The following is a 26,335-nucleotide window of genomic DNA, read 5'->3' as shown; positions in this document are numbered from 1 at the left end:
AAGTTCCAAATTTCAACTCTATTTTAATTTCCATTTAAGGGTCTTAAAACTACCCCATTGTTAACAATAAGTTTGTCTATAATGTTTTTAAGTGATCAGACCTTATGTGATTAAAAATAGATGTTTGAAAAACTTAATTATAAGATATTTGGACCACAAAAGTAAAGAAAAAAATCAATTTTCTGTACCCTTCCCTTGATAATAATTAAATTAATTAACCTTTATGACAGACAAAGGTATTTTTTGTTCTTTTGTGCTCTATAATTAAAAAAATGATAATGGCTTTTGAAGTTTCGAAATTGTAGAGTTATTAGCAACTTAGCGTGCTATCAACTTTACAACGCCGTCAACACATCAGAATCGGTACAATCTTTTTGACACACGAATTTCTTAATTAACTACCTAAGAAATTTCTTAAACGGAAAACAAAATAAATATTATAGTTATATAATTAATAACTTGTTTTAGCTCATAATATATTCCGCATTTAACTAGGTAGGCGGAGAGAACATAGAACTAGAGTTAAGACACACCATTCCCACTAAGAAAATTTAACAAATCAAAAACATAACACAATTGCATATAAAACCTACCCTTAAAAAAGTTAAAAGATTAGAAAAGTCTATTCAGTGTACTTTTAAAATAGCATTACTAAAAGAGCAAAAGCGCGAAATTGCTACAAACCACCCTATAATTATTTTTTCTTCCCGCCCCGTTCGTTCCATTACAAGGAATTCCTTATCATCTTTGGTGGAAAGTTTTTACGTAAAGGTTAGTGCTTGTGTGAAGTCTAATGAGATGACGTTCTTATTTCTTTTACAATTTAATTAAAGTTAATTTTAATTGTTAAAGTAATATGTTATAATTGATTGAGGACAAGCGTGGCGTAAGGGCATGAGCGTGTGACTGGAAACGCGAGAGTTGTGGGTTCATTTCCCACTCGGGGGACTTAAATATTTAACATATTCATTTCCTGCCTCTGGTATCGAAGCGCGAAGGCGTTGAGCTACGTCACTCGACACGAAATGCCTCAAGAATTCGGCGGAAAGTAGGAACGGAAGTGTCTTAACGGGAACGGAGTGCCTTAACAGTAAACTCCTAGTTAGGAGTAACTAGGTTTTTTAGCTTGGCGCGGAATACCGCACTAAGCTAAAAAAACCATTTTTGTAGTAGATACTATTGGAATGGCAAATATTCACGCTATTGAACGTAAGTATTGGTGTTCCCATTTCTATACTGTAAGTGTCCCCATTCTGGAATTCTAAGCAGAAATCGCTTTATAAAGTAACAAACGTCGACCTAAAAGCAACTTCTAAAAGGAACTTGGTTTCCTTCATACTCAGAAAGTGAGTGCTCACTACATAAGATAAAGATAGAGAGAAGACGCAAGCAGTGCGGCCCTACCTGACTTGACTAGACCAAAGTTAGACGAACTAAATAAAATAATTTGATAAAGGCGTGTGACTCCGAACCTCGTGAAACCGCGACAGATCGTAAGTCCGAGGCGAAGGCGAGTCGAGGCGAAAAATGGAGAACGGAAGTGTCTTAATCGGTATAGAGCAACTTAACACTACGTTCCCAGGTTCCCTCTGCCTACCCTATGCCTATAAGCAAGATACAGCGTGAAAGTAAAACAAAAATTTATAAAGGTTCTTCTTCCTCAAAGATGTGTGAAGATAAAACAATATCTTAGTCTACCTTATGAAACGGTTAGCTGTATAAAACATTAATAATAGAACTTATTAAAACTGAAATGACGAAATAAAAGAACTTTCTAACGCTCGACCCTCCCTAGCTGGCACAGTGCCACGCTACCCTCGGCCGGAGTACGGAAAGTGCCTTCGTAATCCCTCTGATATGAACCTCATTCCTATTTATATGCAGATTCCAGAGCCGACCATAAGTTATCCGTTCAAGCTACCGGATCATTCCCTTAATGACTACCGTGTAAACGGAAAAAGTATTACGATAGGGTGTTTTTGTACTCAGATAGAACTCTGTCGGAATACGCGAATAGGAGTCATCCGTGCAGAATTAATTAATAGTGTCGCCTCATTTTATTAATAAAATTTGATGTGGGGATTGGTTGCATTAATTACAATGGTAACATTTGGTGATGTTTGCTTTGAAAGAGTTAGATTATTATTTTTTAGCTTCACGTTATATCCAGCATACAGCAGGGTAGGCAGAGGGAACATAGTGATAAGACACTCCGTTCCTCACTTTCCGCCGAATTTTGGAGGCATTGCGCTTTGCCTCGACACTAGAGTGAAGAAATGAAAATATTAATCATTTCACTTCCTCGAGTGGGAATCGAATCCACAGCCTGTCGCGTACAGCCCGTAAATACCTATATACCTACAGACGGTAGAGATGTAAAATAAAGAGATTCTATTAAGCTAGTATTTATTTACTAAGCCATAATAAATATTAAGAATTACCAATAAGATTTTTACAAGTTGTTTATTTCCATATTTTGCAAAATAAAAAAATAATATCAAAAAAAGAAATCGTTCTCAACTGTTGAAATAAAAAGCTTGCGTACAAACAAAACAACAAACAAACAAATTATCTATGAATATTTTTACAGATAAAATATAATTTAATAGATTAATTCTGTTGAATAGAGTTTTGGCTAATTAATTTAAACTACACATATCTACTATACTATTTTTAAATATGCAAATATGAATTATTCAAATTATTCATCACAATTTCAAAAGCGATAATAGGATAATAAATATCGATTCCACATTAATTATAAAATAAGCCTGTTTAAGTGGATAACAAATCCAGTATGGAATATTGTCTGGAAAATTGCCAGCTGTAAGGAGATTTTGATTAAATTAGGAGATAATAAGTCGGGGAAAACATTTTGGGGGCAATAATGAAAATATGGCCTAATGAGGTTATGAACCATTATAACGTTAATTATATATTGTAATGAAATTTTTTGAATATTTTAAATATTAGCCTCACGCCGTATCTCGCATATAGCAAGGTAGTTGAAACGTAGTGTTAACGCACTCCGTTCCCCACTCACTTTTGTGTATTATTTTGTGTATTCACTGCCTTTATATTTTGTTTATTTTGATAAATATAATAAAAAAACCTAAGTAGACATTGCATAAATTATATTACAGTATGTATGCATATATTAAATAACTTTATTTTGAAGACGGAAAACTTAAAAATAAATGAAAAATCGGTTTTTTAAGAGAAAAATATATGATAATTTGTCTAAGCGAGCTATTAGACTTCTAACTTCAAGAAGATGGATAATCCTCTCGAACTGAAGTCCAGTCCGTTAAGGAAATTGCTTTACAACTGACAGAGAATAACAAATTGACTTTTCAGAAGTAAAAGTTAAGAAATCACTGGTGCATTAGCTGTTAGTACTTACTAACCAAATACTGTCTGTCAGCCAAAGAAATATATTGATATTAAATAAAAACAAAAATATAAATAGTTTAAAGTTTAAAAAAATATTAAATTTAAGTATTAATTGCATTAATTTGTCATTATTGAAATTTTATTATAATACTCTTAGAAAAATATTATATAGGTATAATATATATATTTTTAACCGACTTCTGTAAGAAAAGGAGGTTATTAATTCGACTTATTTATTTTTATTGTTTTTTTTATGTTGTAAAACAAACAGGCTTAGTAATTAGATATTGTAGTAAAGGTGTTGTAGCATTAGCTTGACACCGAATTCAAAATTATAAAATCTTTATATAATTATTTTTCACTTTTTAGTTCGTTGTTAGAAGTCGGTATTTCTTTTTGTTAAAAATTAATTTATTCACTACCTCATAACTATGACAGCTTCTTTTCGCTCTAGAGGTTGTCTAGAAGATATGGTTGTCTCGTATGTATAGGGAAGTCCCTATATATAGACTGAACAATAATCGATACACTATATCTGGACGGTAACTCAACAGGTATTACCCCGGATCCGCCTGACCGGTGCCCGTCAGCCCGTAAATTATACTACGCGCGCGGACTACGGAAAACTTTTAACCTGTTAGAGATAACATGATTCTCGTAATGGAAGTTGAGGATTACGGATATCAAAATGGATACATGGTACAACGCTGTAGTGAGTGAAGAGTTTTTATTTACAATTTCAGTTAAATTGAAAGCTTTTAAGTTTAACTTTTTTAAAACCAATTTTTAAGTGTAATTTTTCGTTCAAAGTATTTTAAAATTTAAAATATTGGTGGTTTGAGCTGGTTACCAAAAAATATTGATTAAAAGAGGAATATTCTATTAATCAATCTGCTTCACGCTGTATCCCGCACACAGCAGAGTTGGCAGTTCATTTCCTCGAGTCGGGATCGAACTCACAACCAGTCGTGTTTACAGTCACACGTTGTGCCCCTGCGCCACGACTGGCCTCAAGAATATTAGACAATATTCTATAGCAAAAAAAATGTTAAAAGAAGTAAAAGTTTGTACTGAGATGAATTAAAAATATAGAGAAAGGAGCTTTAAGTTATGAAACTTAACGCTCATATAACGTTCTTATATGTAAAAATACATATAATATATTATAAAAAAAAACCTCTACTATATCAAATTAAAAAGAATAATTGTATAAAATAAATAGTATGAAAACAAAGATCCTTACATTGAATTTCAGAGATAGGCTCCTAAGGCAAGTAATCCCAGCAGTAACTCAACAGACATTAACCCTGATCAGACTGACCGATGTCCGCCAAATCAGAACTCATAAATAATCGTCAAAGCGGCCGCTAGAAGCAAAATATCTTTACTGTGTATTCATAATATTTAAAAAAAAGTGAAAACAAGTAATCGTTTTAATGTATATAGATTATAATAAATAAAACTAGATAAATCCTTTACCCTACATTCAGAGGACAGATAAAAAGGATACAATTATTAAACTAATAGGGAATTTACCGTTTTTAGCCCAATTTTCGAGACATTGCGTGTTGGTCATTCAATGCCTCATTTTCAATTTTAATATGTTACTTTTAATCATATATTTTCAATACCCCTGTAAAATATTTTATAAGGGTGACGTAAGGTGAATGTTTCTTCAAGGCATCCCTAAAACACCAATAACCTACCTATTGAAAATTCTATACTAAATTAACAAACCAAAGTAAGTAGGTTAATGAAAAAAGTCTATCTATTAGATGTACATACATATGCATATTTCCCATCCATACCTATATTATAAATTCGAAAGTAACTCTGTCTGTCTGTCTTTTACGCAATCAGGGCCAAACCTCTAATTTAATTGTGATAAAATACTCATGTAGAGATACTTGAGGGTCTCGGGATGAACATAGGATACTTTTTTTTCCTCATATTTGTAATATTATCGATATATACCAATATATTAAAATACTTATTAATTTGACATGCAATTTATTCCGCCATGTTTATAACAACCGTCGTTGCTAAGCAACGATTTGCAAAGTTTGTTGTTAGAAAACGTCACCCAAAATGAGCTTGCTTAACGCATCTCTCTATTGAAAAATGAAAATAATTTCATAAATATATTTATTAATTATTCTTAAAGTTCAAGCGGGCGTAGCCACGTTCGGGTCCACTAGTATATATATAAAAGTAAAAAAGGAAACAATGTCATATAAATATTAATAAAGAATTTCGAACAGATAAATAACTTAGATAAATATTGTCATTTGTCGTTAATGTTGATATAATGACAGAGAATTAGGGAGTAGAACTGTCATTAAAAATTAACGGGTCGCTTCTTGATGGTAAATCGATATGCCGGCATCGCCAGTGCAGACGTATTTACTGTTCCTAATCTTATGTCTACAAGTGACTTGAATTTCGTTAATATTTTTAAAGTGTTATTCCACACTTAGGAAAGAAGGGTTGTTTTCAAGAAGTGAGGGTTTAAATCCCGCTTCGTAAAAATTTTTATACATTTCTACAAAAAAAATTACATGTTTAGTTTTTTATTACTGTCGTAATTTGCAAAGTAAGTAGAGAGAGACAGAGAGCCCGGAAAGTCAAATTGAGTCTGTCTCTATTTTCTATCTAAATAAAGATGAAATTGAATAAAGCTTATCATAATGTTTGGCAAACTCTTCCATAAGCATAAGCAGGTATATATTTTTTTAATTTTTAAATTATGTTTCATATTCTACTTTAGAAAGACCCTTATATCACAACACCAGCTTCTATTAAAAATTTTTTCAGAGAAACCTTCATGGTAAAGCAGAAAAATTATCATAAAATATTTCTAACTAAAACTCAAGCACTAATTAAAATTTTATTACATTTTTATTTCCACTTATAAAATACCAACATTTCTGTAGTAAAATATATAAATGTTGCGGGTTAATAAGTTCCGCTTAATTATTTATTGATGAATAACTTCAGCGAAGTAAAGTACAAGATTAAATTCTTGTTTTTCATATTTCCAAGTACATTTTGTCTCAAGTAAATTTTAAATACTAAATTTATGCAAGATTTTTCTGTGAAGCTTAAAAATCTAAACTCGCTATTAAGTGATGGTTTTAAGTTCAGATCTCTGGTGGGGTTCCTCTTCTCTCTTCTGTCTTTAGAAGCAAAACAGAAAAATAAAATCATACCTATGTCCATTTACTTATTTGTACATTGTCTATATATATATAAAAGGACTTGTCCTCACTGACTGAGGTAAGACGCGCGCACAGCCGTAACCGCTGTGCGTAGAAACGTTAAATTTGGACAGATGTTTACTTTCGTAATCTGAACATCCACTAAGAAGGGATTTTGAAAAATTTTAACCCTAAAGGAGTGAAATAGGGGTTGAAAGTTTGTATGGAAAAAAATTTCAATCAGCACCGATATTTATAAAATTTGAAATTTAGATTTTTAAAAGTATTTAATTGAATACGTGTTTCATAGTTTTCTAGAATTCTTCCCCTAAGGGTGCAAATAAGGTGTTAAAAGTTTGTATGGAAAAATCTTTAAATCGCCACCGATTTTTATAAAATTTGAAATTTAGACTCTTAAAAATATTTCGTGGTTTCTTAGAATTCACCCGTAAATAAGTAAGCGAAGCTGCGCGCATCCGCTAGTCGTATATAAAAGGCAGTAACATCAACAAAAGGAAACAAACAAAATTGACATAATATTTAGCCCCCATTGCCCTCCATAGGTTCACTAGCAATACACAATACTTCCCATAGGTATATCTCTATAATATATCTATAACGTTCAAGGTAGCTTAGAGCCGGCTGCTCTCAATAAATAACACCAAAGGGTTGTACTTTCACGACATTTTCCCTCTAATGCCGCCTCCTCACGCGACCTCATGACGGAGTGTTTCGCAATGCTCGTGCCTCGTAGCTCTACTGAATATTAGGCCTTCGGTTTTGTTTATGGTAGAAGATATTTTTCTTAGTTTCTGTTATATCATTTATTATTTAGTATATAATTTAGTATTATATATTGGGGGTTATAATATTTGGGGGTTATAGTGTAATATATATTTAAACATAAATTATTATAAAATAAATATAATAGAATAAGTGATAATTATTTTATAATTACAAAACATACTCAATTTTTGATTTTTTGGTAGTAATTATCTATTACTACCAAGCACAAATAAAAGCACAAAACTTAAAAAAAAGAATAATATATTTCAAAGAAAACTTTATGCTTCTCCCCTCTCGTTCAGGTCTTGTTAACTTCACATTTCACGTTTACGCAGGAAGGTGGTTTTTATACTAGCACTGTAAATCGTACTTAATTGGTTCTACCTAAGTAATTGAGCAGTTTCTGGAAAATTAATGTTTTACTTCCTTCATTGCCAAATTTTACTTATTCTTGGTTTATATGAACACGTAATTATTAATTTGAAAAACATTGTTCTTTTACAAAACAGTATGTATTGCTAAAATATTTTTTTTAATTAGAATTTCCGCGTTGTGTGTAGACGTAGATAGTTAAAAAAATTTTAAACCTGTGTCTGTGACCCACAGGTCATTTTATATCACACTGGATAAATAAATATATTTGTAATACTTATGTTTTTTTATGACAAAAATAGAAATATAAATATTAAAAAAGGCATATACCGAAAATATAATAAGTACCAGTTTGAAAATCGATATTAATATACTCGTAGATAAATTGTCACAATACGTGCTTACAAAGTTAGATCGTTCGCTAAGGGTCGACAAATATTGTCGCTATACATTTTCACTGGCACCGTCTTCATCGTGTAACATATTGAAGCTCAATACAAAGTATAAAATATTTTATTATATTTTGTAGGCTTTATAAGTCTGGACTAGAAAAATTATTTCATTCAAAAAAACAATTATCGAAAATCTAAATAATTTTGATGTTATTTATTTTTTGATAGTAACTTTTTTAAGAACGGCTATGTTCCGTACACCACATTAATTATTTCAACGTAAGCCACTCTCTGTATAAATAAATATTTATATATTTATTTATTTAGTAACCCACTCACTGTACCTGCTTTCAGAATTACTTTTGTATCGTCTCTTATACGAAAGTCTTAATTATTTCCAATAGATTAGGCGGACGAAGCCGCAAGCCGCTAGTAACTTGTTATACTTATTATTATCTAAGAAACCAAAACATATGTTACGTTGTTAGAGTTCGTCTGTTCCTTTTTATATTTTCCGTATGCTTGTCAGGTGCAAAGGCAATTTCGAACCGAAGTTCCGAGGGACCCAGACTGTCCTTTTGCGAACCATTTAACCGATACCTTTATTTTTATTGTCGAATTCAGCATTAGCGAAAAGGGCAGGCACGTTATAATTATATTAAGAAATTGTCTCTGGATTCAATTTCACGAAATTTTATCTCTCGTAATTATTATCTATATCTATATATATAAAATCGAAAGGTCACTCACTCATCACGAAATCTCAGAAACTACAAGTGCTAGGAATCTCAAATTTTGCATAGGAGTTACTTTTAGGACGTAGGTGCTCGCTAAGCCGGGAATTTGCAATATTCGATTTCTAAGGGATTGTTTTTGGGGTCGAAATTTTGTATGAAACTTCATTACTACAAATGCTAGGAGTCTCAAATTTTGCATAGACGTCACTAGGACGTAGTCATGGAGACAGAAATTAATAATAACATAGTTCACGCGGGTGAAACCGCTAGCGGGCCGCTAGTTTTAGATAATTCCTTTGTTTTTTTTTTTTAGTTTCACACAGTATACTAGACATACCAGCAGGAGAGCAAGGAGAATCTGGGAATCCAGTGTTGGGACACTCCATTCCCTATTTTCCGCTCTACTCAACGCCACGCTTTGCCTCGTAGAAATGCACGTATTAAATTTTTCATTTCCTCGCATGGAATCGAAACTACAACCGTCGCGTTTACTGCCGAATGCTGGTGCCTTTGGCCCACGATTGGCCTGAAAACTGCCACACTTGCCCCACGGCTGGCAAAACTTTTAAAGATCATATATCTTATATTTGAAAGATACAAGAAAATATTCATATGATAAACTGATGAATACAAAAGCGGCCATGAAAATTATACAGCATTTTACATGAATCCTTTTGAGGTAAGCCTATTTCTAAGCGGTTTCAGCTTACCAAGCAGAATATAAAAGTTTTAAGCGATTCAAGCGACTGTGACAAATGTAGTAAAGGGTTAGAACCGGGCGAAAACGTGACGCATTCGTTTTGTATACAACGTACACTACATTTTTGTTATCGGTCTCTATGTCCACTCCAATTTGATATGAATTTTTGAGTATTACTATGGAAAATAATTTGATTTTGATATTTTTATGAATGTCAATAAAGTTGTTGAGGCTAGTTGTGTAAACGTGAGAGATTGTAGGTTCGATTCCCACTCGAAGAAATAAACTACTTTTCACTTTCATTTTCTTAGCTCAACACGCAATGTCTCTTGTAAACGGCGGAAAGTGGAGAGCAGAGTGTCCTAACACTACGCTCAGTCTGTTCACCCTACTCCTACATACGGAATACAGTAAGAAGCTATTTTTTTTAATATTTATACTTGTAGTATAGGGTCTATGCTTGTTTCGTTCAAGTATTAATGTGAAATTAAATATTATTAGCAAAGGATGAGATAGGAATCGGTAAAAAGATTTTCAAGAGCACTTTTACATAACCTTGCCTTAAGTTATAATTTTTTTGTGCAATTATTTCTACAAACACGTCTTATCAAAGTAAATTATAAAAGTTCAGATGAGAGCGAGGACGTGCACTGGGGAGCTATAAACTGCGTGGACAATTTGTTTAATCAAAAACAAATGTAGCTCCCCCCGATCGTAACCTGACTCTTTCTTGTTTTTGTTTCGTTGTCACGATTAGATTTGTTGTGTTTGTTTATTAGGTAGTCAGAGATATGGTTTACATAGAAATAAGTTAAAAGTTTATTTTATGTTATCCTTTACATTATTCATAGAAAAAATAACGATTCACGCTGTATCCCGCATAACAGGGTGGGTCAAAACCTAGTGTTAAGACACTCCGTTCAACACTTGCCGCAGAATTTTTTATGGCATTGTGTGAGTAGCGCAACTCAACGCCGGGCATTTGCCTTGGTGCCATAAGAAGAAATAAAAATATTAGGAAAAATAATAATTCATTCCCCCGAATGGGGATCGAAACTTGCACTTGCACTTGCACTTCATGCCCCTCCGCCACATATTTTTTCACAAGCAAACTGTTGCATAAATATTAATTACCTTATATATTTTTATAATTTTTGTGTAAAAATATTGTTAAAAATATTATATTATACGAGTAATATTAATTTGTCTTACAGAATGAACATTCAGCGCAGTTTTTACTATATAGTCTGTTTATGAAATCTTAATAAAATACAAAACAAGAACTATCGTGAAACGTCAGAAACAAGAAATTCTTCATTTACCACTATAAAAGATGGTTGGGAGAATACAATTCTTTGTACGGAAAGAAATATTACTATAGAAACGCCGACTGCAATGAAAGCTTAGTAAATGAACGGAAGACTAAATAGACTTCGATTAACTTGGACAAAAGAAAACTTGATGCAATTACATTGTCTATTCTACTATCCGACGCTATTTTAAAGCAAACAAGCATTATTAGATAAAATGAGCATAGAATAGGTGTTCATCCTTTTAGTATTTCCTTATTTTCAAGCTGGGAGAAATTTAAAAATAAATAGAGAAAAATTCTCCTTCTAAAATTATTTCTCTCAAATTTCTTTTTACGATAGGAATGGCAATTTGCAATTGAATGTTCGGAGTAATGTAAAAGAAATCGAAGGTAGCAGTAGAAGCAACACAGTTGGAACCCAAACCTTTTGGAATAATTAATCAACCACAGCGACGTTGATATATTTGTAACATTTTTTATTTTGCTAGATTTTCTTTTAGAAAAAGTTTTTCCTTAGGAATCGATAAAAATAATGTTTAATAGTTTTGTAAAACTTTGAAGTGTATTAACACATAAAACATCCACGAATAAATAAACAACGAAACACTACACAAATACTCACTACTAAATTAATTAAAATTAAATCAGCTTCACGTTGTATCCCGCACACAGCATGGTAGGCAGAGGGAATCTAGTGTTAAAGCACTCCGTTCCCCACTTTCTGCCGAACCCTGGAGGCTTTGCCTATTGAGTGACAGGACTCAACGCCGCGCTTTGCCTCGACACTAGAGCGAAGAAATGGGAATATAAACGTAAATAAATATTTCACTTCCTCAAGTGGGGATCGAACCCACAACCGTCGCGTTACAGTCACACCCTTATGCCGCTGCGTACGACGGCCTATCAAATTAATCAAATTAGTCGAATTAATTAAACTATTTCTATATAACTAAAGTGTAGTTTACTTTCCATTATGAGTTTCTGTTATAAAAAAATAAAACTCATTTAAACCGGCACAAAAAGCTTTCCAATCCCATATATTCATCAAACAAACTATATAAGCGGATTTAGGAGTAACGAGGGAACGTGCATGTAACAAACACACATATATTTTTCAGGGGAGCAAATATTGCCGTATTGTTATTCCGTTCACATAGGCACAGTCACGTCTACATAGAATAATTCTACAGAGGCTCGTCCCGCAATTTTCACTTGAGAATATCAAATAAGCTATAAATTTTCATATTTTTGTATGTAAAACAAATTAAGTGATTAACACATACATAGCGGTGTTTATTTAAATGGGTATGGAAGAAGGGGGTTACGGCGTTGTACACGTGGTTATTCGATCGTTATGCTTCTGGTTACACTGTAGATACTGTTTGTGTATTTAAAATTATTATTCGGTTGTGTGTGTTTTTGAGTGGCGGAACTCAACGCCGCGGTTCATATGAAAATATTAATAGATAATAATTCATTTCCTCGGGTGGGAATGAACCTACAACTGTCGCGCGACAGGTTTATGCTCTACGCTACTACGGTCTCTATTAAATTGTAAATTTATTAATATAAATTATAATGTGTGCAGTTGATTTTCCTTTCGAAGGGATTAACATTTAAACTGCTTAGACTAAATGTAGTTTTAGATTTCTTCGAACAGCACATATCATCTTTAAAAGGATATTTTGTCATTATAGGCAATGGAAAGTGACTACATATTCTCTCAGAAAATGAAACGGATGAATTCAAGAAAATAAAAAAATAAATGTTTCTTTCAAGGTAGGATGAATTTAGTATTCGTACTCTTGTAGTTTTATTCGTACTCTTCCTACACTTGTAGCCCATTGATAAATATTTACAATATACAAAGCTTATTGCATTAATTAAATAATAATTAAAATTTATTTCTTTATAATTCGTGTTTTAAAATTAAAGCCCACTTGCCTTTATGAAATGATATGGATCTTAACAAGATAAGGACTTGACGCCGGGCGCGACACACGCTCGTTCTGGCAGTTGCCAACAACATAACTGCTAAATAATAGTAAAATGACAATAAAATGGCATGAATAATATTCACAGTGACTCATATAAAAGCTTTTAAAAGCTTTTCAGAGCTTTTAAAGTAAAATAGTAAATAAATATTTAAAAAAACATATCACAGTTAAGGCACTAAGTTTTCGAGGCATTGCAGAGTTAAGTACCGACACTCAACGCCGGGACCATACACAAATGTTTACCAATATATAAGTAACAACAATTTTATTGTACACAACAAAAAAATATATATTAATAGAATTATAAGAGAAAAAAATATAAACGTGTTCCAATCCATTTCAGATGAAAGGAAAACCCGGAAAACTGTTAAAGAAATATGACACATAAATAATCCCGCGTGCACGCTTTTCCAACAAATCCTCAAATAATTTAGGTATTTTTTACCCAAAGCTTCAAAAACCTTAATTTTAACACCCACACTATAGAGCTAGCACTAACACTGTTTCACATACCACAATCACTCAATTACGTATATTATTATCGCGTATATAAAGGACTATAGAAATAAGGGTTGGACCGTCTCGGGGGTGCCGGTGAACGCGGTGGGCGCGCGCGGCGCACTGCCGTCGTCGGGAAAACAAGCAGCCTCCACCCCCCGACGCCCGAGATGCGCACTTGCAGTTTCAACTCCTGTCTTGAAAGTCTAACTGACTTTATAGGTCTATTAACCTATTTAACACCTCTGTCTGGATTGTTGTTTCTTTCTTCAAATGATTTTCCGTATTCGAAAGTTTAAAATTTTTTCTTCTGTTGTACATGGTTTCTCGTGTTTTAATGTAATTTGTAGTGAAAATCTTTAGTGGTTTTCTACTTTACGTCATGGCCAATGATTTTTACATGTTTTAAATGAACTTAAATTATAAAATAGATGTATAAACATGTAACGTTTAATATTGTTCGTCTCTTACTGGATTACAGTGCTGGTGAAAGTGAAATCCATTAATAATAAGCCTTAAAGCTAAGCTAGCATATATGATGAGATTAGTTCGAAATGTATGAAGAGTACCTATAGGTGCTATGTGTGTATTTATTTAAACATATTATTATTGAGCATTTACGCTGTATCACATAGTAGGGTATGCTGAGGAAACGTAGTGTTAAGACACTCCATTCTCCATTTTCCGCCGAATTCTGGAGACATTCCGTTTTAAGTGTCAGAGCTTAACGCCGCGCTTTGCCTTGTTACTAAAGCGAAGAAATGAAAATATAAATAAATTCAGAGTTCATTAATTCATTCCTACGAATTGAGATCGACTAGTAATTCGTTTTATATTTATGTGCTTACTACAATCAAAAGAATTTAAATGAATTCTGCCAAAATTGGCACTTTAGACTATTTGTAATGTAAGTACGTTCCAGCACTAGCACTTAAGGAACTTATCGTAGTTACACATCCCAGTTTAAATAGTCTGCAACGGAGGTTTTATAGAAATAGGAATTGGCAAAGCCTTGCCTGACTTCTCTACGACCTTAAGAGATTATCATAGCTAAGTTATATATTTGTAACTAAGTTAATTGAGGCCAATCGTGGCGCATCGGCGACTGTAAGTACGACAGGTTGTGAGTTCGATTCCTACTCGAGAAAATGAAATATTTAATATTTTTATTTCCTCGCTCTCGTAATAAGATTAAGAGAAGCGCAAAGCCACCAGAATTCAACAGAAAGTTTCGAAAGGGAACAAAATATCTTAACACTAGGTTCCCAAGTTCCCTCTGCGCGTTTCCTATCGCACCCATATGCTTGGACAACGACGGGCCTCAACAGGCTATTATTTTGTTGCAAATTACTTACTTAACTTAAAATAAAATATATTTGTTTATCTAAGAGCACCAACCAAAAACGATAAGTAAGCATTTATTTCAAAATTTGTAATAATATTAAAAGAATTGAATAAATAAGCTCCCGCTGCTAAATATATCGCATTATCACATTTCTCCATTATAGGTATTACGGAGAGGGAAAATTCATTACGTAGGCGCAAAATTTTCCCATACGACGCCAGCTTTGTTTTGCTTATTGAACATGTTACATATGAACTGAAATTTAATATAGTCAAATTTATGATATATATTTATTGTGTTAAAATTATATTTGCTTAAGACCACGACGGCGCAGTGGTATAGCGTTTGTCTGTTCACGCGAAGGTTAGGTATAGGTTCGATTTTAAATTCGACGTTATGAAACATTTCCATTTGGCTCTGGAAAATGCGGTGTTGATTTTCGCTACTAAACACGCAGTGTCTCGTAAGGAACTGGAAAGCAGTAATTATTAGTTTGTGTTCGCCTTCTCTACTATACGCATGAGAACAGGAAAAGATAGAAAAAGGTACTACAATATTGATAGCTTAAACAGATTAAAATTCTGCTAATTTTTCTTTTTTTGATCCTTTATCTCTTTTTGATCCTAAATCACGCTGAATCCCGCATGGACAGGGAACCTAGTATTAAGACAGTACTTTCCCTATTTTATCACTATATCTTCTTTGGAGAAATAAGCTGTCAGCTTTCGACTATACGGGTTTGTGTGTAAAAACCTTTTCTACTTTTTATTCAATTCTTTGCTGGTTCAGTCAGGTAGAGTTGGTTAAGTTGAATTGACGTCTAAAGCGCTAGAACCATCTCTTTGATCCTTTTAGATAACTGCTTTAAGTTTTAGGATAAAGGAAAATGCAAGTTCAAATAAGTATATCTACATTGTAGTAGCATACAAATGTCAAATCGATTTAAAATTGTTTTTTATTGTGACATGTCTATTTGTATTTAAACACCTATAGAACCACCAAAGAGGAGCTTTTTGCTAATAAACTGTTATATTACTATAACTATTTTTAAATATAAATATTTCGAAGGAAACGCCGTCAATGCCTGGAGGAAAATGGGGAAAGAACTTAACATTAGGTTCCCTCTGAATCTAAAATAGGAAAGTTAAGCAAAAACGAATACATGTAACATGAATCGAAAGCCCAACTACTAAAACAACTTATAAACTTTAATCAAAAAGACTTTAATATGTTACTCTGACTTTAAACTGTTACTTGTTATAAAATAAAATAATGAAAACCACTAAAAAACTAAAAATTCAAAATATTACATATACTTTCACTGATTATAGAGACACACTCCATTACACGCATCGTCGCCTGCATAAATTACTGCGTGCATCCCGGCGAGTGTTCCACCCTAAATGACTTGCGCTTTGCATGTTCTAATGGATACAAATTCTAACACTTCAGTCTCTTTATACTTTGTGTGAAGAAAACTGGTCTTATATGCTACCCTTATAATATAAAAGAAACTCTTTTATCTATAAAAGAACTTTACTTAACTGCATGTAGCAGTATTGGCAGAGGGAGAAAATATGAAAAAACTCTGCCCCCCACTTTCCGCCTAATTTTGGAGTCATTGGTTATTGAGTGGCGTAACTCAACACCAGATTCCACATTCTGTCGTTTTTACAGTGCAGTGCACCCTAGTGCACCTGTCGTCACGACTGGCGTCTATATATAAAAGTTTATTCCACTAAATCGATATTAGCAAATACTCGTTAACTAGTATTTTATTAAACCTTTTCCCAGCAGCATATGCCATATAGGAGGAAATATAAAATTAGTTTGTAGTAGAAGTAAAAGTGTAATATCCGGATATATCGACAGCCCACAAGTGTAAGTCCCAATGTAAGCACTTTCTATGGGGGCGCCGCCCTATAAGTTAAGATACAATACGTTTGTGGTGCGCCGTTCTACAACAATTTACATTATAAAAAAATGTAGATTTATTTTTTGAATATATTTTTTTAATATCGTTTATTATTGTTTTGTGATATTTTATTTTAATAATAATTTATATAATAAAACATACATAATAAAATAATATAAACAGAAATTTCTATTAAAATATGTTCGTATTATTTTGAAGCAACGCAATGTTATTATTTAACATATTTGTTGCAGTCAACGAAAAATATTAAATTCCCTTAGTGAAAGTTGAAGCTTAATCTCTATGTACATTTACGAAATTAATAATTAACTTTTAAATAATATATAGATATCAAATACACCTTTAAATAAATATTTAATTTAATATATTTTTTAAATAAATACACGAAAAGTCTCAAATTCTTTTAGAATAACACTTCAGGCGTGGTGCGACGATCATAAATTGCTCGGTTTGATTAAGGCGCTTGCAGTGGGCGCTGCCCTCCTCCCGGTGCATCGATGCATCGTCTATAACGATACAGGATGTTTGGAAAATACTGTATTTGATATTAAAAATATATTTTTGTTTTTATTTATTTTATTATTTTAAACGTGTCAGGTAAGCGTAATTTAGAAAACCGATCGTGCGTGTGCTTTACGAACAAATGCAAAAACTACAGGACATTTTTAAATGTAGAGTAAAAAAAAAGCTTTTAAAAAGTATTGTTTGCTAATTGACGTTTCTAAGAAAATCACCAAATAATTTTATTCTAATAATAATGATTATTTTATTAATAATAATTAATATATTAATTGGTGACCAAAAAATATATTAAGACGAAAGCAGTTAAAAATATAAAATTATTGCAGCTGTAATTTCTTAACACGCTGTATATATCATCACATTACCGTCTACTTTCGGGATTACTATTGTAAGGAGGGGATTCTACAATTTCTTTCTAACAGGATGTTTCCAAAATTATATATATAAATAAAAAAATATATCAACTTAAAGTATTTTCTACGATAAAATTTCTACAATTTTTTAATTAATCTGGCTGAAATTTCAATATATAAATATTGTCTTTAAAGTGATAATGTTATTAGAACACGAAGGTTATTTAGATTAGTAAATAAATAATTGTATAGTTGAAGCGGGCGAAGCCGCGAGCGAGTAGCTAATAGTAGTATTAAACAAAATAGTGTCTAATAAAGTTAATATGTACAATATTAATAATTTAATATATAAATTACAAAAAAATATGTATTCAGTATAAAATATACAAGTGAATGTGAACGATGGAAGTTTTTTTTATGAAAGATTTCCATCTTTCTGGAATCTGACACCGGAATGAAAACAAAAGGAGATTTAAATAGACTTCCTTTATATTTCATACACTACATTTTCTTTATACAGCAAAATGAGTCACTTGATAAGCATTTAGGATTCTGAAAACTTTGAGAAGCACTTGCTCATCGTGTGAATAATCGCACTGAGCTATTCGGGATTTGATGAAAGAATACGGGAACTCCTGAGGGCGATGACGTCATACACCTCTTATGAATTTTGGACTGTAATAAGATTGCACACGTGTTTCATTTCTAAATTTCCACGTTATTTACAATGAATAATAACTATATGATAAGCTACTTATAAAACTTAATTATAATTAAATAATCGAGCTTCAACTGTAGCCGTCAGTCACTTGGGATCCCCTGATAAGGCATTTTCTAAATTAATAAAATGTAGAGAAATATGTAGAGAAAAATGTTGAGTTTGAGGAACCAGTGATGAGAATCTTAAAATATTATTTCTCTATACAATTTAGATCTTAGTACTTTATTATATTAAAAACCATTTAACCTTTTTAATAAAGGTAATTTTTATATTAAAAGTACACATTTACATGTGTCAAAATTTGATATTCCTACATAATTAATATGGGAATTCATTTATTTATAAATGTCTCAAAAAAGACACTTTATAGAAAAAAATATAAGAAGCCATTCAAAAAATATAAATTAAGGTTACATAAATTCGTGTATACCATTACACGAAATAAATAGTACACAAAAAAAATTTAAAAAAAAATTCCAGGATATCAAAATCTAGAATCGCAGTACTATTTATTGGCAGAGCATCGTAGCTGGTGGGACTGCAGCGTGACATTGCAGCGTGCCCGGTGATTTAGGGCGTCGCGACGCGGCCAGATTAACTTTCGCCTGTTAATTGCGACAAACGGCCAATGAGCGCTCTGGCCTGGCTCTGGCTATCTGTATCGAGTACGTAACGAGGCATGTATTTACACATACATTTTGTTTAGCGTTTTGGTATTTTCTGTTTTTTGTTTAGCGTCACGCGCCCAACGAAATTAAATACGCAATATTTTAATTTTGTCGCTCTGGTAATAAGGCAAAGCGCGGTGTTCAGTTCTGTCACTCAACACGCAGTCTAAAATTCAGCGGAAAGTAGGGGAACGCAAGTATTTTAACACTAGGTTCCCGAATTCCCCCAGCCTATCCTGCTGTGTGCGGGATATAGCGTGAAGCTGATTTTAGAATTAAAGCATCTCCATAGATCAATGATTATTTTTCTTTCAGATATACTATACAAGGCAAATAATAAAATAATCAAATGCGTTTTTATTAGGAGTTAGGTACTCATTAGTCTGCCATCTAGTAGTGTAATGCGCTATCAACGTGAAATTTATTACTGCACCTCAACACTAGATGGCACATCCAATTCTTTTATAATATTTATATTTTAATAATTACAACGAATATTTATTGATTTCTTACTTTTACCCACAATTCAATCAAACATTTTTTTTTATATATATTATAGAGAAAACAGGACAATCGTGGCGTAGGAACACAAGAGTGTGACCGTAAACGCAGCAGATTATTGGTTCAATTCCCACTCGAGGAAATTAATTATTTCATATTCTAAATTCCTCGATCTGGTTTCCACCATTGAACACGCAATGTCTCCAGAATTCGGTGAAAAGTGGAAAAAATATGTAGGAATATTTAGCACGCGAGTAAAATTTCTAGCTAGAAACTATAAGAACTCAAATAAGAAAGCTCATAAACTTTTAAAATCGTATTTCAACTACAATTAAAATGATTGTAACAAGAACAACTGAAATAAAAGACAAAACAAACTAAAATGAGCACACGTGTTGGAGGCGCATATTCGCTCTAGACAGAGGTTATGGGGTGTGTCTGAGCGAAATTAAACCATAACGCAGAACTAACACCATGTCCACAGTCACACCACCATAGCTACAATTAGTTTTCTGTATCTTTTTTTGAGGTACATGCTGTATCCTGCATTTAGCAGAGTAGAGGCAGAGGGAGCCTAGTGCTAAAACACTCTGCTCCCCTTTTTTTTAAAAAAAAGCTTTTTTTTATTCACCTACAACGAAAAGCTTATTAAAATAACAAGCTAAAATACCTGTGAAATTTAACAACTTTACTTTCTCGTTTATTTTTAGTCCCGTGTTTTTAAAATAATCACAGTAGAGAACACAGAAGGCTCGGAAGGCCTTAATGCTTTATCTTTCGGAAAATTTGAATTTGGATTAAAAGGCCCTCCCGAATCTATGTAAACTGCGTTAATTCAGCTCCTGAAATTGCTATATCCTGTTTACTCTTTAAACATGGCGGCAAGAACAATATCAGCATTTTCAATTTCTGGCAAAGTTTGTTATTTGTTTTTGGATTTGAATGTGTGTCAATGTTATCTTGTTATAGCATTAACTTTATTATTATTATTTTTTTTATACATAAAAAATAAGGCCATAAATCGCTATATTGGTGTAATCAGGACCTTTTTAAATGACACTTATCCTGCAATACCTATAATATGTGAAGAAATATTACAGTTTTTTTTTCAGCGTCATCTGTATCCCGCTGTAGCAGGGCTATAGACATTGGGTATTGAGTGGCGGATCTCAACGCCGCGCTTTGCCTCGATACCATTTCTTCAAGTGGAAATCGAACCCACAACCTGCGCCACATGCTTGTACCCCTGCACCACGACTGGCTAAAATATGACAACACTGTACGACTATCACATGAAACATGTTTAACCTGCACCAAATCAACTCTTTACTATCTATATATATAAAAGGACTTGTCCTCACTGACTGAGGTAAGACGCACGCACAGCCTTAACCGCTGAGGGTAGAAACGTTAAATTTCGACAAAAGTTTACTTTCGTAATCTGGATATCCACTAAGAAGGGATTTCGAATAATTTTAACCCTAAAGGGGTGAAATAGGGGTTCAAAGTTTATATGGAAAAAAAATTAAATCGGAACCAATTTTTATAAAATTTGAAATTTAGATTTTTAAAAGTATTTAATTGAACACGTGTTTCTTCATTTTCTAGAATTCTCCCTCTAAGGGGGCAAATAAGGGGTTGAAAGTTTGTATGGAAAAATCTTTAAATCGCCACCGATTTTTATAAAATTTGAAATTTAGACTTAAAATATTTCATTGAACACATGTTTCATGGGTTATTATAATTCACCCTTAAATAGGCAAGCGAAGCTGCGCGCGTCCGCTAGTACAAAATATATTTATTTTGTAAAATAAAACGTGCTTCACGTATTCTCCACCGTGAGGCGTGACACGCGGAAGTGTGTCAATGTTTATGTTTGCGTCACGCTCTGAAAAGCCCGACAAAGACCCGAAGGCATAGAGCAGAAAATTCGATTTTCTGGCCCGCGCCTCTATGGTGCCCGCTTCACATTAGGCCCTACCCTTCTACTAATCTAATCAACATCACTAAGCCAATCTATATCTACATGTATATACTTCTATAGGCAGATGAAATAGTCATTTATTTCAGTTTATTGTATAGAAATATTTGAGACCCGTCATGACGCAAGGTACAAGTGCGTGACAGTAAAACGGGACTGGTTGTAGGTTCTACTCAAGGAAATGAAATTTTAAAATAATATTTTCGCTCTGGAGTCGAGGAATAGCGCGGCGTTGATCGCCGCCACTCGACACGCGACTCCAGAATTCGGCAGAATGCGGGGAACGGAGTGTCTTAACATTAGGTTCCCTCTGCCTACCTGCTGTGTGCGGGATACAGCGTGAAGCTTATTTTAATATCGTAGCTTATTCATTAACATCAACACATTTGACTGTCAGTCAATTCTGTTTATTAAATGAATAATCATGTAGATCAAGCGGGCGAAGCCGCAGGCGGAGAGCTCGTATATCATATAATCTTTCCACTAGTCTTATCAAATAAATATTTAATATACCCTAAACCAAAGAAATTAGAACTTACAAAAGAAAGAAATCGAGATATAATAAAAAAAAATGTTGAGTTCTTTTATATATCAAAACAACTTACGTTTCATATGTTAGAATGAACAAAAAACCAGTAAACAACCATAAGTACTGTGAACAGCTAAACTTCATTCCACAATCTCTTTCGCGTCCAATATTGGGGTGGTATCACCAGATGTTGCTATGTGGGTCGTACGCTGATAAATGTTCCCGCTCGAGGGAATACCGTATCTAGGAAATAATGGGTTGTATCTGCGAAATAAAGGCTTGGCGACGCTACGTTGGGGAACATCGCCGGAAGCTTCTAAATGTTTGGTGGGCATTGTGAATTATTCGGAATACTAGTACCAGTACTTATTAACATGCTTCTTGCAACTACAATAGAGAATTTTGTACTATCAGCTAGAATAAATGAATATGTAATTGTAGATTTAATAGATTTTTTAAGTGCTTCATCACTCACTACAACATGATAAAGCGAGTGAATACTCACTATTAAGAGAGTTTAGCTAAATCATATTACGCCATTAAACGCCGTCCTCTGACACATGTTTATGGCGGAATAATGAACAGTTAATTGTATACAATTTCCATTGACCTGTATGGGGCAAGAAACCCATAGTATGTAAGCGAGAACCTGTGTACCACATTAATAAAGCCCACCTCGGCTAATGTGTCGTTATGACCTGTCCTGAAAAATTTCATCTCACCCCAATAATAATAATGCAAACTGAAAAAACTACCTTATTTCTATAACCATACAGGTGATAATAGTAAAGATTCGCTCAATCGCATTATGTATCGCGCATAACAACCTGATGTTTCAGTGTTGTTACTTCCACTCGAAACAAGCTCTTACTGCTATAATCTTCTGGATTCTATTCTCTTGTCACATTAAGTTTCGATCGCTGAACATGCTGTATATATTTACATATTAGGCTCAGAGTTAACCCTGTACCTGCTGTGCATGAAACTTGACTGGCATACGTGGTGTGAAAGTTTATATTGTAGGTTTACTATATGCAAGTATGCTTACAATATAAAATATTTCTATAATAATTTAATAAATTTCCAGTACATGCCTATCGAGGCAAAAAAAACTAGATTACTCTTGTTAGTTCAAAATATACTATCAAAGCGATAGATTTGGCCTTTAAGGATCCTATAAGGCAAAGCAGAAAAAAAATGTTTGAAAATTTTATGTTAAAAAAATCTCACAATATTTGTGCCTGTAGAACATTGATTGACGTAGATTTCGTATTAAAATTTCAGGATTTGAAATAATAAAATTTTTACCATCGATAGTATTATTATTAGATTTGGCATACCTGTATGGTTTCATCATATGAGTAGCTGCGGCAGGTGGCCGCAGAGCTCATCTCACTGGCGCTCGCTCGTTTGCGGCGGCCACATCTGTAACAATATGCTGTCCTTTAATATTTTCTATAGTAACATTATGAGATCAGTTCTGGCACAGGGGTACGAGTGTGTAACTAACTGTACACACCACTGGTTGTGGGTTCAATCCGACGTTTTCGACTGGATGGACTCTGTCCCTGAAGAAATGCCCTATGTGGCAGCTTGTAAGGAAATCGACGGCGGCGCCCCCTACGGGACTCGAACCTCGCCTTGCAATCGTCGAGCGGAAAAACTCGTTCTGTAACCATCCAAATATAGCAACTGAAACATCAAAAAAATCCTTTTAACCAAATAATATCGTGTTTAAAATTTAACAAGTGCGAATTAAAACATAGCGCCAGATGCCAGTTCAAAGTTGCTGAAACTTGTCCGAGGGCTCATGAATAATTAAACTAAGGCGATAACTCACTGGGTCTGCGACCGCCACGCGCCGGCCGGAGCAGAACTGCTCGAGGAAACGGGGTTTTTATGGCTTAATTAGTTACATCTCGACAGAACTGATGTTACTGACTTAACCATCCATTTTGTTGTCAGTATTGTCAGTATATGTGTGTCGGAGACTATTATGTCTTTCGTCGTTACTTTTGAGTCAATAAAAACGAAATACATAAATATATTAGAACACGTTAAGTTTTTCCTTTTATATTAAACTGTATCTAATATAATTTCAATATTGAAACAGGTGGAGGGCATTCTACTCGAATAAATCGCAATTAAAATATTAATTCTAATGCTATATCTAATTATAATAAATTAAACTATTACATCAGTTCTATAAGTAATACTAAAAACATGGAAAAATGAAAAATTTTATAATTATTACCAAATATAAATATAGTAAGTAACACCAGTTTTAGACGAAAAATGTCTGGTCTGCTCAAGCAGCACAGAGGTAAACCTAATTATAATTAAAGAAACTTAACGGCCAAATTAAACCAAGAAAAGCGGAAATCGGGAACGTTTATTTAAAGAAACAGTATAAAAAGCCCAGTAAAAAAATAAGCACTGCCAGTATTTTTAGCTTCTTAGCTAGGGGAGAAATTTTTATGTAACAGTTTTTGTTTGCTTCTAGTGAATACTAAAGCTGAAAATACAGTCTTAATTATGTTACCTGGTCCTAATTTAGTGCCTGTCTGGGCCTGCTCTTTAATTATAAGTTAATTACAAGACTTGTAAAGGTTTTAAGAATTTGTAAATGGGAGTAAAGAGTAGAGAGAGAGAGAGATTTTACAAGTCAAAGTTGATCCTTTTACAAGGAACCCATAATAAGAAACCGCAAATCTCTCAAAATTTGGTAACGCGAAGGATACGGTCCGAGAAGGCTTTAGAGGAGATCAAAGGCGGTGATAAAAAGTGTGGACCGACATCGATCCACGCGTTGTCATTCCTGTCACGGCCTGCAGCCTACTGCGCCATCTCTATGGCAACGAGCTCGCAGACAAAATATTATTTAAAAAAATACATTTTTTTTTGTTTGTTATAAATAATATTTATTTGTAGTAAAGACGAATAAACAATTCCCTTGTGATGTAGTCTCGGTTTCAAATTCCGCAAAAGTAGATTTTTTAATACATCGCGTTCAATACCAATTACCTAACAGAAAGAAAGTGAAAGTAGAAATTAAATAAATAAAAATCTTCAATAATATTAAACTTAAAAAGGTAATGATATTAAGAAGCCGATCGTAGCGCAGAAGCACAAGTATGTACCTAACTGTAAACGCGACAGGTAGTGGGTTCGATTCCCACTCGAGGAAATGAACTATTTAACATTTTTATTTGCGGCGTTGAGTTTTCCGACTCAAAACGCAGAATCACAACACGCAGTGCCTTCAGAATTCTACGTAAAATAGGGTTCCTTTTGCCCATCCTACTATGTGCGGAATACAGCGTCAAGTTAAAAAAATGCATTTTAAGAGTTATATTAATTTCATTATTCTCCGAAAATATTCTAAATATTCTCTCTGAAAATTCTCAACAAGCCTCAAGGACCTACTTATTAACTTTATGCTCGAGTGCTTTCTTGGTACAAAGCCCTACAAGAGTCGCCGCAGTGGCGTATTTAACTCATGTTACGTTCACACAATAAATAAGTTGAAATGTTTGACATTTACTACAATTACAAAGTGAAACAAATATATTTTTATGTTAGTGATTCTTATATAATTTTATTGAAATCTCAAATGAGATTGTACGAGCAAAAGCATCATATTCTTTTTAAACGGTTTTTTAATATGGAACATGAAACCATATTTAATCTCCAACCGGTCTCTGCCTAAAAAAATATAAACGTTTCTTCTATTGTAAATATATGTATAAACACATAACCATTTATGTTAGTTATTAAATATATAAGATCAATTTAAATGGCGCAAGTGTGGGATTGTATGCGCAACAGGTTATGGGTTCGATTCCCACTCGAGCAAATGAGATATTCAATATTTTCATTTTCACTTCGGTAACAAGGAAAATTGTCACACAGTTGATGAGAACAGAGTGTCTTAACACTATGCTAAGTGCGAGACAGCGCGAAGCTAAAAAACATTGTTTGTATCTTAATATTACATACATAAAAATCCAATAAATTCTAATGAAGTCAAAGATTTACTTATTTTTAGGCATTTTATTGGCCATTTTAATTTTCATAAATAAATATAAAACTATTATTTAATATGATTTCCTCAACGATGTTAGATTACGTAAGTAGTTTTCGTGAGGATACATCGCGTACGCGCACCCCACCACCCTAGCGTCTATAAATAGCCCGGACGGAAGCACCGGCCTTCCTGCTTCAGCTACTAGACACTTGTTTACCTTATTAGTGGTTTTAACCCTTGCTCTCCTCGTGTTAAGTAAGCAAATTTATTTTTATAAATAAATATTTATTTAGTAATCTATTTTATGAAAATTGGTATAAAATAGATTTTCTAATTGATTTCAAGTTGAAATTGTTGTGGCGCAGGGA

The 26,335-nt window shown here is 33.3% G+C and overlaps 1 protein-coding gene across 7 annotated transcripts in view; it reads right to left on the bottom strand.

Annotated features, from left to right (window-relative positions):
- The window catches only part of sick (sickie), a 254,751-nt gene extending 231,405 nt beyond the window's left edge, over positions 1–23,346 (bottom strand). For all 7 annotated transcript variants that reach the window (XM_085192441.1, XM_085192442.1, XM_085192444.1 and 4 more), the window contains exon 1: positions 23,281–23,346. In XM_085192441.1, the coding sequence (XP_085048567.1) occupies positions 23,281–23,331 (51 nt within the window). In that variant the 5' untranslated portion in view covers positions 23,332–23,346. The remainder of the gene's footprint in view (positions 1–23,280) is intronic.
- Between the last annotated feature and the right edge of the window lie 2,989 nt (positions 23,347–26,335).

This window comes from Heliconius melpomene, chromosome 11 (genome assembly GCF_056956725.1).
Source record: "Heliconius melpomene rosina isolate 202511_hmr_F chromosome 11, ASM5695672v1, whole genome shotgun sequence".
Classification (NCBI taxonomy): Eukaryota; Metazoa; Arthropoda; class Insecta; order Lepidoptera; family Nymphalidae; genus Heliconius; species Heliconius melpomene.
This window is presented reverse-complemented; position numbering and strand designations above follow the sequence as displayed.